This window comes from Coregonus lavaretus (genome assembly GCF_964263955.1).
Source record: "Coregonus lavaretus genome assembly, chromosome: 21".
Lineage (NCBI taxonomy): Eukaryota > Metazoa > Chordata > Actinopteri > Salmoniformes > Salmonidae > Coregonus > Coregonus lavaretus.
Window position 1 is genome coordinate 44713898 of NC_140008.1, and position 13636 is coordinate 44727533.

At 40.3% G+C, this 13636-nt stretch overlaps 1 protein-coding gene across 4 annotated transcripts; it reads right to left on the reverse strand.

The window, feature by feature from the left end:
• Positions 1–1788: 1788 nt before the first annotated feature.
• On the reverse strand, positions 1789–11839 carry lhx9 (LIM homeobox 9). Of its 4 annotated transcripts, none has more exons than XM_084186123.1 (5): positions 11294–11575; positions 10074–10276; positions 9055–9410; positions 5816–6015; positions 1789–2578 (listed from the first exon to the last, which is right to left on the reverse strand). In XM_084186123.1, the coding sequence occupies exons 1-5, from the start codon at positions 11474–11476 to the stop codon at positions 2522–2524; spliced, it is 999 nt and encodes a 332-aa protein (XP_084042249.1). In that variant the 5' UTR covers positions 11477–11575; the 3' UTR covers positions 1789–2521. The 4 variants fall into 4 exon arrangements, with proteins under 4 accessions (XP_084042249.1, XP_084042250.1, XP_084042248.1 ...); XM_084186124.1 differs by having other exon boundaries at positions 1796–2578; positions 9055–9413; positions 11294–11839; XM_084186122.1 differs by lacking the exon at positions 1789–2578 and adding an exon at positions 4233–5196.
• Positions 11840–13636: the final 1797 nt, after the last annotated feature.

A 13636-nucleotide genomic window follows, 5' to 3' on the forward strand; every position in this document is an offset into this window, starting at 1 on the left:
CGCATGGTGATCATAGGCTTGTGTGTGGCTGCTCAGCCATGGAAACCCATTTCATGAAGCTCCCGACGAACAGTTATTGTGCTGACGTTGCTTCCAGAGGCAGTTTGGAACTCGGTAGTGAGTGTTGCAACCGAGGACAGACGATTTTAATGCGCTAAGCGCTTCAGCACTCGGCGGTCCCGTTCTGTGAGCTTGTGTGGCCTACCACTTCGCGGCAGAGCCGTTGTTGCTTCTAAACTTTTCCACTTCACAATAACAGCACTTACAGTTGACCGGGGCAGCTCTATCAGGGCAGACATTTGAAGAACTGACTTGTTGGAAAGGTGGTATCCTATGACGGTGTCAAGTTGAAAGTCACTGAGCTCTTCAGTAAGGCCATTCTACTGAATATGTTTACCAATGGAGATTGCATGGCTTTGTGCTCGATTTTAATTTACCTGTCAGCAACGGGTGTGGCTGAAATAGCCGAATCCACTAATTTGAAGGGGTGTCCACATACTTTTGTATATATAGTGTATACAGTGTATAGTGAAATATAATTGGGGAAGTAGTGTTTCGGGATCCCTATGGAAACCCCTTTAGAAACAAGGTGATTCACCTGAAGGGATTTGGGGATTTTATCCCACGCAAAATGTTTAATAATCCGAAAATAGAATGAAATAAAATTACAAAGCATATTTAAGACTGAACTGGAAAATGCATTTAATTGTACAATGGTATCTCCCAGTATTTAAGACTCACCTGCAGTCTGTGCAATGCTCCATTATAATCGGAGGCATTCTACAAACCACATACCTTTCACACGACTAGTCAACATCTGAACTTGTCTTTTACTTGTCAAACACTACACACACAGGCACAAACCACACACACAAGACACACTAATTGTTACCATAAGAAGCATTCCGGTCACCAACCTCCATCCCTTCACATTCTTGTCAGTCAGCAGGATGCTATGATGATGTCCAGAATCTCCTGAATCCAAGATGGCCGACACTGTTTGTTTGTGTTATGTTGCAATTCCACTTCCTGCTGCTCGCTAGTGTAAACCGTCCACCGCCCAGGCCAGGAAAAACAGCACGGCCGGCACCCCAGTGAGTGAGGTTTATGCTTGGACTTCTCTGTAGCGTTTGCTGTTTCCCACGTAGTTGGAATTCAACAGCGAGCTGTTTACTAGGCCCCATGTGGCACCACCGTTCCCCTCCCTCCCGACTTCCCTCCCTCCAATCCCGGCCCTCTGCTCCCCTCTGTCTCCCTCCTTCCTAACATGGATATGCAGCATTCATCGTACAGTAAGTACACCGCACTGAAGGAACCAGGGCAAGGCAGTGGGATCATGTTGCTGCTAAAGTCCTACACGCATTGTGATTTGTGAGACGCGGGTAGTCAAATATAATGATGTTGTTTATCTCTAGAATGAAATGTACTGCCCACATTTGTCAGGAGTCTGAATGGACTCTATCCAGAACTTATAAAATGTAATTGAACAGAAAACAGATTGTAAATAGCTTGAATTCCATATCTAATTAATGTAATCTATTATCAGTAATCACACACTTAGGAATACCATGTGCTGGTTGTGTATTTGAAAGTAATGCTGCATAGTAGCCAAGAACCCAAGAATAACCACAATATTGAAATCAGATAAATGTATTGTTAATATTGTCCTTAGTTAGCTGAATGTCATGTACATGCATAAATACGCTTCAAGCGTTACAATCCATCCATGTCCTCACAATGACATTTCATTTTCCACCGTAAGGTATGTGGGCATCATCAGGATCAGGGACAGGATTTTCATAGGGTTTATTTCACAGCTGACAATGAATGATCCAAATACAATGCATCAAACAAAATATTAAAATACATCTCAAGGATAATGTTAACAAGATGTTGAGGTGCAAAATGGGAATCTTTTTTCATCTTTTTTTTGTGTTGCTTCCTCTTTTCCTTAGTAAAGCGCCAATTCTGCAGTCCTCTTCATCAGCCCCTGTTTGATGGGCGTCCTGCTGCCAAGTTTCAAGGAGGCCATGTGTTTACAAAATGACATTTGTGACAAAATAACTTTTTTTTTTATATATAGTAAGCTGATTCTGTAGAGGGTAGGGGTGGGAGTGTGTGGGGTAAGGGAGGGGAGTGTGTGTGTGTGTCTGTGTGTGTGTGTGTGTCCTGTAGTGTTGTTTAATGTCTGCTGTATTTTAATCCCACTCTAGCCCCTGTGCTGCCAAGCTGCTCTGCTATATACAACTATGTTCCTATACAACTTATTTCACTGTGTGTGAATGGCATTCCAATACAAAGAGCAAAGTCATATTTTTTCATAATGATATCAGTAATCACATACTGTATTCTCCTCCATAGTTGGATTCAAACGTTCAGGAAAAACGTTTAAAATATTTATTTTGTTGTTTTGGACTAAAACATGTTTTTGTTTATGTAAATTTTTCTCTCAATATTCTATTGTCTTATCCTAATATTGTCTTTGTCTTCAATGGTGAGGAATTCCCCTTCTCTTAATACTTTAGGGAATTTTCAAACGTCGGGAAGTTTGGCTGTAATGCCCCAAGATTTGTTCTCCCTGAAAGAAATCATAGAGTAACAATATATTAACTACAGAGCAACCTGGCTTTATGGGTCTGCATTTACTCTTATTTCATTTTAGCTCTACATAGATATATCAATCAATGTGTGCTTTGCAGCATTCCTCTTTCCATTTTAAAAAGTTATAGCCATATTCATGCACTAAAAAGCAATTTTCATAATTTTTGACTACTTGGTTTAGGTGCAAATCCATGGGGCATTACTTTAAAACTGTAAACACCATAAAATAGGAAATTAAAATAAAAGTAAAAATGTGGAACGTTTGTTTTAATTGGTCAATCAATCATTGAATGCTTTTTCATTTGTTGATGTGAGTAAAAAATAAAACATAGTATCTAAGGAACAACACAAAAATGGTAAGTGTAATGAAAAATAAAACTCATTTAAAGCAAAGTATTTTTATTCACACAAATTTAATAAGATATATAACAACCGTTTGGTCCATAAATATTTAAGGGGAAATCGTTTCTATACACCATCTTTATCAAGAAACAGGGAAACATGGACAATCTTGATAGAACACTTACTGTACTGAACTATTAACACGAAAATCAATTTATACGATTCTTGGATTAACCAACTATATCTGAAAGAGTGCACAAGCGCTTTCTATGACATCGCTGGCCCCTTTTAACAGGATACACCATAAAAAGATCTTCAGAAATAAGATGCAAAACAGTACAAAACTAGTGAGGCGTCACAAGTATGTGAATCAGTTAACAAACAATACATATAATCCTGAAGTTCACAAACTTTCTTCCAAGTTATAGCATAAGGCACATAGTAGAACTGAGTTAGGCATCTACTTCATGAAGTAGATTGAGAGTAACGCTTTGTTCTACAATAGAACAAATTGTGACAATTACAATAAAATGTTTTAACCCAGCAGCAAGACCTCCTATTCTTTCTCTTAATCTGCACCATGTAATCCTGCTTTGCTATCAACCACAACCCTGACGCCAAAGACCTTAAACAGCTGGGCCAGAAGACAAAAAAATACAAATTTAAAATGTTGTAACCCTGCAGAAGGACTGCTTCTCTTTCTTTCTCTTAATTCATCGAGAGGAAATGTTTTTGGTCTGATCAGTGGCAAGTGTCCGTAAAGAAAGTACAAATATGGCCAAACGTGATCATGTGGAGGATGATTTATTTGTCCCGCTGGCTGCATGTTTTCTACAATCTCCAGGTTTCTGAGGTCATTGTAAAGTTTCTGTCAGCTCTACACCTCTAATCTGCCACATCGTCATCCCTCACTTTTCTTTCATCTTCCTCTCCTCACATTTTTTTAAATTTATTTTTTAAATCAACCCTTCTTTACCCTGAGCAAAATGATGGGCAGTGTATTGTATTTAACAGTAATTCTACGGGCACGTTGAATCCAGATAAACTACCTTTTTTTCCCATTTGCGTGTTGGTATGTAATATTAGACCAGCAGACTAGTAAAAGTGCACTATCATGGAAACAATCCTTTCAAACAGTGCCCATTAAACTGTGTCCCAATCAGAATTTCACTTACTTAGTTCTATTGTTGAACTCTTTCTAATATCAATGTTACTGCATTACATATTGGACAGTTACCACTGTACAGATCGATAGATTTGTTCCATTGTTATTTGATTTTTTTCACAGTTGAGGTGCATCATGTCAAGACAAAATGCATGTTGAGGTCACAGCAGCCACCTGGCATTTGAGTTGTATTGTTTGGGTTCTTGTAATGTATACAATGCAATTTAGAGATTAAAATTACTAATCTATAAAATAATCCAATGTCTTGTAACATCCAGGATAACTCTGAATTATATTTTACAGCGTATTCTGCAAATGTATATTTCAACGATTTCGTGCATACATACACATTTCTAGGGCAAAATATTAATGATTTGAAATGAATTGATCAGTAAATAATACATTAATTATCAGGGACGGATAAATTTAGACTCAATCAAACTGAAATAAAATAAAGTAAAAATAATATACTTTTCCCATTTAAATAGTTCCATTTGGGCTCGGTCCAAGATTGTTGAACCCTCTTCATAATTGTTCAATGCCGTCCAGATTCAAAACGTCCTCTCGACAAAACCAATCACTAAATACGTTGACTACAAACAGCTGCCAAGTGGTTGCAAATGCTACACATCAACATAATTTCCTCCTGTTTAAATGTTGCTGTAGTTGTTCTTGTTGTTCTTGTTGTTTTTTGTTGTGTACAGTACAGTACAGTACAGTACTTCCTGTATCCACAGAACTGTCTCTGTTTTCTTTTAAGGTGTTGTTTAAAAAATGTAAATGCAAATTAGGGAAAAAAACAAAAATGTGTTAAGAGCTTAGAGTCGTAGAGCTTGCTAGAAAAGGTTTGTCAAGGTAGTCTGTGAGGGGCTCCCCGAATCATGGCTGTCCAAACTAGATGTGACGGAGGTCACTACAGTGATAGAGGGATTGGTCAGGTCTGTTAGTGTGGCCGCGCTGGAGGGGGGCGTCAGAGCGCCGCTGTCGGACGAGGGCGGCGGGAGTGACGTGCCGTCGGCCTTGTCATTACCATTCTCCTGTCGCAAAACGTTCCTTCTGAATTTGGCTCTTGCGTTTTGGAACCATACCTGCAAACCAATCCAATCCAATGGCTTTTACTTTATGTTTATGTCTAATGTATTACCTTCTTTTCTTTGTCTCTTTTCTTTCATTCTAATAAAATGCAATTGTTCTGTATCTGTTTGACATCACAGTGTTGTCCACTACCTGACTCTCCCCGTAGAGTAGAAAGAGTAAAGTACAATAGCTACAAACTGTTGATTTTGACGCCATTATTTTGGGCTCAGGGAGTAGAAACCAAATGAGAAATGACCAGCTGAAAGTTTTTTTATTTTGTAAAAGATCCTTACAGACTTGTGCACTCTCTCTTAAATTACTCTTGCCACCACTGACCCAGGGAGATTGGGAGTGATAAGTGGATGAATTATATGTCTAGAAACCCTGAACACTACAAATACCATACATCTCCTTCATACAGTACATCAAGGAACCTGGTACCTAACAACATTCCATACAACATCGGTAGAAAACCAATGAAAAAAATGTAATAAAACCAAACAAACCAAAAAAGATGAGTTGAATGGAACTGATGGTCAAATGTGAGAACAGACAATGGAATGGAGGATATAGAATGATGATGTCATACTAGGTCAGAGGTCAGGAAGGAGGGCGAAGGCTGCTGCTTACCTGTAGAACTCTTTTGGTGAGGCCTGTCTTCTGGGCAAGCTGTTTGAGGTCCTTGGCGTCGGGGTTGTGGTTGATAGCAAAGTAGGACTTCATGGTGCGGAGTTGGTGGTGCTTGAAGGAGGTGCGCATGCGCTTGGTCTTCTGGGAGGGAGGGTAGGCCTGGTCACGGTCCAGGTGGTCTCCATCGTTCTCATTACAACCTGACCAAGAGGAGGAGAAGGAGGAGGCGCAAGGTTAGAACAGATATACTGTGGTAAAGTGTGCATTGCAGTATAATTCTTCAAACAAAAAGTGGGGTGCTGCTGGATCCTCGTAAATATAATCCCATGATGACAACATGGACAGCACTCCCAAAATCAAGGTTGTTAGTTATAGAAAGATACAACACATCCTGATCAGGGTTATGAATAGGTTATGATGACTCCCGATTCCACTGAACAGAAATGAAAGGCATAAAATGGCCATAACCTGGCCATCATTTTCAGTTAAGATTGAATAAAATATTTAATTGAATCGTACATAAATTATTAAAAATGTAACGGACCCAAACCCCTTAGAAAGTATGTAAAGCAGCCTCCCGAGCGGCGCAGCGGTCTAAGGCACTGCATCGCAGTGCTTGAGGCGTCACTACAGCCCCGGGTTCGATCCCAGGCTGTGTCACAGCCAGCCGTGACCGAGAGACGCATGAGGCGGCGCACAATTGGCCCAGTGTCGTCCGGGTTAGGGGAGGGTTTGGCCGTCCGGGATTTCCTTGTCCCATCGTACTCTAGCGACTCCTTGTGGCGGGCCAGGCACCTGCAAGCTGACTTCGGTCGCCAGTTGGACAGTGTTTCCTCCGACACATTGGTGCGGCTGGCTTCCGGGTTAAGCGAGCAGTGTGTCAAGGCGCGGCTTGGCAGGGTCGTGTTTCGGAGGACGCATGGCTCTTGACCTTCACCTCTCCCGAGTCCGTAGGGGAGTTGCAGCAATGGGACAAGACTGTAACTACCAATTGAATATCATGAAAAAGGGGTAATAAAATAAATGTACAGTTGGAGTTGATCAGTCCTCAATTTGGTCTAGCATTTCTACTCAATGCTTAAAGAAAGCAATAATGTATTGAGATTAAAATGTAATCTCTACTTCCAATATGCACCATACTAATATTCTGTCCTATGTTTATGGGAAAATATTAAAAATAATTGATTGTTATTCTATGATCAAACGACAATTATTTTCAAGACATCCAGCAGACATGTTTAAAGCATATTCCTATGACAGACTTTACTCATTCTACTATAGGCCTATTACCTAAAGTGGTCATCTCTAAATCTTTGACAATAAATGAGAACAAAGCCTATAGCAGGCTGTTAATATATTCAAGACACCTATCTTGATATTTCCGCCCCCTGCAAATACAAATCACAGGTTAAATGACAGACTTTAGTGCCGGTTTCACAGAACCAAACTAGATTGATCCAGGAGTAGGCCTAATTCTGGTTTAGTTGATCCAGAACTAAACATGAACACAGATTAAATATCTCTGGGCTACAGAATCTATTTATTTTTCAAATGAATCTTGGCCATAGTCCAGGACTACTACTCATATTCCATCACTAACTTGTAACTTGAAACACTTATTTTCAGATGTCAGATATGCATCTTAATTCATGTTAGCCAAGCACTGCAATAAAATAACACCTCAATCTTTAAATCTTGGGTATCCCATTTTCCTCAGCTATGGTTGCTTGCAGAGTGCCTTTCTTTCTACAACTACCCACCAGGGGTCGCTAAGAAATCATGCTGAGTAGGTATACCAACTGCAAGGTCGACATGGGAATGACTGCATGGAATAATTATCTAAAGACGTAGGCTATAGGCATATAGAGGCGATGGAACCTAAACATTAAGCCAGATATAGACAATATCAACGTTTTTGCCCGAAACTGACTGTGAAATAAAGGCAATTTCTGAATATGCCTAATGGAATGTTTTTGGAATGCTATAGACAAAAGCAGGATTTAGTTCAGAGTTAAATCCAATCGTATTTCTTTGTAGTGCAACCAAAAGTGCTTTAAAGATGGAAAGAGCACAACATCTACAGCTGAACATAAATACAAAACAGAAACCCAATATTGTAATGGGGCATATGGGCATGTTTCTGAAAATGGAATAGTCTTTAGAATAGATCCATTATCACCCTTGTCGCTATTAAAGCAAAATACAGTAGCCCAAGAAACATAACATATTAGGCTTGGCATAGGCCCTATTAGAGGACATAACAAAAGCCTCGCATGATGTCTATAAAACAATTGAAAGTAATTTTTCTGTAGATACTGGAGAGTATGTAATGATTTTTTTTGTTTTGTTAATTTTTGTATCCCTGCTCCATCTCACTCACTCTGTTTCTGAGAACTGTGCTGACCTTCCGAGTTTGATTCAATGGTTGGAAGCCAGGGATTCCTACGTCACCTTCAATTAACGCAGAACAATTATTTAACACGCAGATTACCCTTATTCCTCTCCATTCAAGGAGAACAGAGCAAATTTGGCACACAGTGACAAACTTTCTCAACCGGAAACTAATTGTAAAAAGCGACAACAAAAGAGACGCTGCGGAGTTGGTTGGATTATAACATTCACGTTTTCAATGGCAGTTTTTAAATGTAAAATTACCTGTAATGTATAACGAGGAGGCAATTTCCCCCAAGAAAGACGAAAGGCGACATTTTAAGTACATGAGCCCAAATTACTTTTACCCCCTGCACGTTCGTAGGTCACTGGTTCAAGTTCATGTGTGTACCCATTTGACAAATTCGATGACCATAATTAGGCTATAAAAGTCAATCTAATGGTTAACTGGGGGTAAATTTTTTATCATTTTGACAACATGCAATTTAGCCTAAAGAGGATAATTGCAAAGCAGGCATCTTCAAATGTGTGAAATGGCTAATTGTTCTCTTTCTTGTCCCCCCTTTTTTGGTTAAAATTGCATTTGGTGTAGGCCTACGGAGATGAGGCCTATGCCCTTAAACACGGATCAAGCCAAATAATTAATGAAATCTCCATATTCGACATTCTCTTTTCTGTTCAGTTCACCAGCGCGCGTCATGGGCTGGTTAGTTAGCATGTAGCCTAACAACAGGTTTTTGGCCTTAACCAAAACATCCCCACCGAAACGTTCTTTTCAAACAGTGCAATAGCATCAATCCCCCATACAACTCCCCAAGCAGCAACTCCTTTCCTCTCCGTCTCCTCACCTGAGTTGTAGCTGGCGATGTCTATGCCCATGGCGGGGCTCTTCCTCTTGCGAGGCCTTCCCTTCTGAGCTGTCCCAGTGCCATTGAAGTAAGGCAGCGCCAGACCTCCGCCTTTAGCCGCCAGCTCGGAGTAGTTGAGGCCGGGGTGGGGGTACTCTCCATGGGCTATGGTCTCGAAGTGGACCCGGCAGTACACCAGGCTGTCCTTCATGCCGAAGTGGTCGCCGGTGGTCAGGGTCTTGTTGCACGTGGTGCACGTGAAGCAACTCAGGTGGTACACGGAGTCCCGTGCACGCATCACCATCTCCGATGCCGATATCCCGAGGTGGCAGCGCGCACACCTCTGCACTGAGAACCTTCTGGAACAAGGACGCAATTCTTTAAAAACACGCGCAGACATGACACTTCTAAAACACTCCAAACAGGATTGAAAAAATGGAACACACACACACTGCGAGGAGTGGCTACATAAAATACACCTCCATGTTCTTAGGTTGTTTTTATTCAGCAGTTTGCTTATAATGTCATAACCTCCATCCGCAGTTTTGGGCAAAGGTTGGCAGGTCTATAATAACACCTCGGATTTGCAGCATGGCCAAGAGACGACCGATTTCCTCTGATATTTAGGCTGCTTGGCTATTACAGCTATTTCTATTTCCATGTAGTAGATTCAGTATATGGGGGCTTCCTTTTATAACCTGTTGAATATGCCAAAGCTATAGCTGATCGAACCAATAAGCTTTCTGTACGTACATTTAACCTATAGCCTATTTCAAATTTTCTGTAGCCTGTATTTGTGTTATAGGTCTATTGTTTCAGACATTATCAATAGTTTGTATGACAGGCCTAATGCCGAACACACAGAGACAGCGAGAGAGAGAGAGAGAGAGAGAGAGAGAGAGAGAGAGAGAGAGAGAGAGAGAGAGAGGGGAAGAGAGTGTGTGTGTATTAAATATAAAAATCAATAATTTCACTAGGCCTATAGAAAAACAACAATTCATAACCTTATGCTTTCTTACCTGTAGTAATCATCCTTGCAGTAGATGCTGCCATCCTTGGCAAAACACGTGAGCTCTGACTCCAAATGCTGTTTACATTCACAGCATTTGAGGCACCGCAGGTGCCACTGTTTGTCCACGGCGAGTAAGTAATATCTATCCGAGATTTTGCCTCCACAGCCGGCACACAACGCGGGCTTCTCCGGGCCCATCGAAGGCATGGACTGGAGAGGAGGGAGAGGAGGGGAATATTAATAAATGTGGGAATGCATGGCTCACATCCTGCGCATGTGGTTAGACCTATACTTCCCATGTGGGGTTTGGCTTGTGTGTGATAAAACTGTAACATATCTGAAAATTACATATTAGCCAAATATGAGCATTGCACCATTTTCTTAAAAATAAATAAAATAGTAGAACGATCGTTAGACTTTCTTAAGTAGCCTATATATGACAGTTCGGTTTTAAAGCAAATCCCAGGAAATTCCTGCGGAGCTGAAAATGTGTCAACATGCAGGGCCGGTTGTGTTTAGGGAGTAACAGCGTTCAACTTATCTAACAAATGGAGCCTGTATACATAAATGTATTACAATGACAAAGAATAATTAATTACGCTTCATTGTGCATTTAAAATAAGCTGCATTGACAGCCTGGTGCGCTATATTCTCCTAATTTCACACGTCTATAATTTAGCATTACTGCCACAAGAACAACAATTAACAATAATAATAATAATAATAATAATAATAATAATAACAAGAGTTATGTAGGCCTCTAATAAATTATTATGTAGATGCTAATAATATCCAAACTGATATAGGTCTATTATCTCTGTAAAAACTGTTTAATTAGGCCTATATATTATATAAATAAACAATAACAACAGCAATGTGTTATTTGCTCAAAATAGAAATTGTGTAACAAATTGCCAAATTGTGCGTAATAATTGTCACTTTTACTTTATGCACGTTCACTTAGTTTAGTTTATAACTGAATGTATTTTTATTACATACGAAAATGTCCACATACAATAGGCTGCATGTCCATAGGAACCTGTAAACGCAATATTAACCCCAACATTTTCTTTTGAGTGATTATTTCTTGCAGCTATTTTAGCCCAACTACAGCTTCCTAAAGCATTTCCTTGCGTTTAAACAGTTTTGCCCATTCGGATTTAAGTGTTAATCTTCATGGATGTCAGAAAAGAAAAGAAAACATTGCATTTAGTTCATTTTTCTTACCGATTCCCTTCCGTTGAGCTGCACGCCCTTGGCCAGGCGCGAGTCGGTTTTGGATCTCCTCTCCATCTCCTCCATGATGCCTTGGATGTGGTCACCGGAGATCCCGTGGAACAGCATGGCTCCCGCTCCTGAACGACGCAATGTGCAACTGCTCGCTTCTGCCTTGCAGCCCACAACTTCCATATACAGCTCTGCGTCCAGTAGGCTCAGAGCATCCGACTGGCTCTGCTGTTAGACAGGCACACACACACAAACAAGAGACACACTCAGCTCAGCTCACCTTCACTGCAAGTGGTGGAGAGATGAGGGACAGGGAGAAATCAAGGCAGGAATAAATTATTTTCCTCTCCCCTGAATGTTTTATAGCCAAAAAAATAAGTATAGTCCAGCTGATCCGGCGGTGGCCAGTATATGACCTAATGATGATGGTGGTGATGGACGTTTAAAATTGCAGAAGATTAGATTAGGGTGTTTTTCTCTCGATAGTCCCACAACGATCTCCCGTTATAGGGTTCCGTGTGCTTGAAGGTCAGATTGGGACTGCCTGAGTTGGAGAGCGGTGTCCTATTTGTGAAGGGAGCAAAAGTCTGCCCAGTTTGGATAATTTGGTAGGAGTCGCCGCCCCCTCTCTCTATGCCACTGATTTCTATTCACCAACAAAGAGCTGTCACTCTCCCCTCAAACCCGCCGTGCGTGCTGGCTGCGAGAGCGTGGAGAGAGACACTTTGGGTATTGACATTTTCATTACTTTTCTTTTCTATAGGTTTTAGTTACCAGACGACATTAGTAGAGACTAAATCGCTGCTTAAAGACACGATACGGTTTAGTGACATTTGCATAATCTCTTGTGATTGAATTAGAAGGATAAGACCTGGATATTGAATTGTAATTTGAAAACATTTTAATCTGTATAAAATGTATTATGGAGTTTCAGTAGTCTCACTTGTTGAATTTGATTCGATAACTTTATGTGAAAGGTCTAGTGGAAAGGCACGTCATAAGTGAAACAGTCGTGTGAGGGTTATATCTTTCCTCGTCATGTATGTTTTGCCGCCGTGCATTTTTTAAACGTGATAGTCATTTACCTGTGAGCATGCTGTGTAGGCCTAATAACGAAGTAAGGCTTTAACATGTTTACAATATTTAATTTAATAATTTTTGTAATATTAGTTGTATTGGTAAAACATACATAGGCCTAATTTACCCCTATTCTGATAAATTAATACTATAGATTACAAGTTGTATGTGTGTGTGTGTGTGTGTGTGTGTGTGTGTGTGTGTGTGTGTGTGTGTGTGTGTGTGTGTGTGTGTGTCATAGCCAACATAGCCTACAAAACACAAGTAGGCCTGCAAAATAATATTAAGCCTATATACAATAAATATGCCTCAAATAGTGCATGGCAAAAACATACGCCCATTCTAAAACGAACAAATGCCAAATGCCAGGCCCTTTTCTCTTTTTCTGATAACCAACATAATATATCAGGCCTATCCCAATTAAGAAGACATTAGCGTATATTAATTTTCGAGTTATATAGCTGCATGTGTTGAAGTGTCAGTGGCAGGCTGCATTCTGTGTAAGTAATGTAGGCCCTAATTACTGCTTTTAAAGCCAGATCAATGCTCTCTCAATTAAACAGTAACCTATACTCAATGTAAACTAATTATCCGCCGCTGACTCTTCATTAGCATGTCCCTCGTCTCTCCAATTAAACATTCTGTATTCAAACTATCGCCTTACACTGACAGACAGGCTTCTCTCTCAAATGTGTGACAACACACACCCATGATATTGGCTAAATCGGTTTTTTCTTAGTTTTTCCATTTAAATTGTGTACCTTAATCCAATATATTGAATTCCATAAAATATATTTATTGTTTGGATTCCATGTTGTTGAAGAAGTAATTTATATGATCTATAACGAATGTGTATTGTTTTGTCCCTACGGCCCCGGCCGAGGCCTGACAGACAATAAAACGCGTTTGGGATAATTAAAGGTTTTGTGTCAGAGGACAAAAGATAACTCTCCTTACAGTCCGGACCATTAGACTTCCCAAAGCTCCATGAAGTTGCAGGTGCGCTTCCTCACGCCAACACCAATCATTTTAAGACCTGTTACATTTCCATTTTGTCCCGGGGATCAGAAGTCGTGTGTTTAATTGGGCCCCCCTAGATAACACGGCGCGGAAATGTCTAAACTTTAAAGGAGGTGGATGTGCTATATAGCAGCAGCGGAGCTAATTCGCGCTCTGTCAGTTTCATACCACTGAAGTAAAAAAAAAAAAAGGCACTCAGGATTAATTTCACTTGGACAAAGAAAACCTAAAATGGAAAACGTGCAG

Excerpts from the sequence above, each read along its gene's own strand:
- lhx9 (XM_084186121.1), bottom strand. The coding sequence starts at position 11,476 with ATGGAAGTTGTGGGCTGCAAGGCAGAAGCGAGCAGTTGCACATTGCGT. Across the intron at positions 9,414-10,073 it reads TGCAAGGATGATTACTACAG|AAGGTTCTCAGTGCAGAGGT; the intron begins GTAAGAAAGCAT and ends TCCTTGTTCCAG. Across the intron at positions 5,197-5,815 it reads TCACCAAAAGAGTTCTACAG|GTATGGTTCCAAAACGCAAG; the intron begins GTAAGCAGCAGC and ends ATTGGTTTGCAG.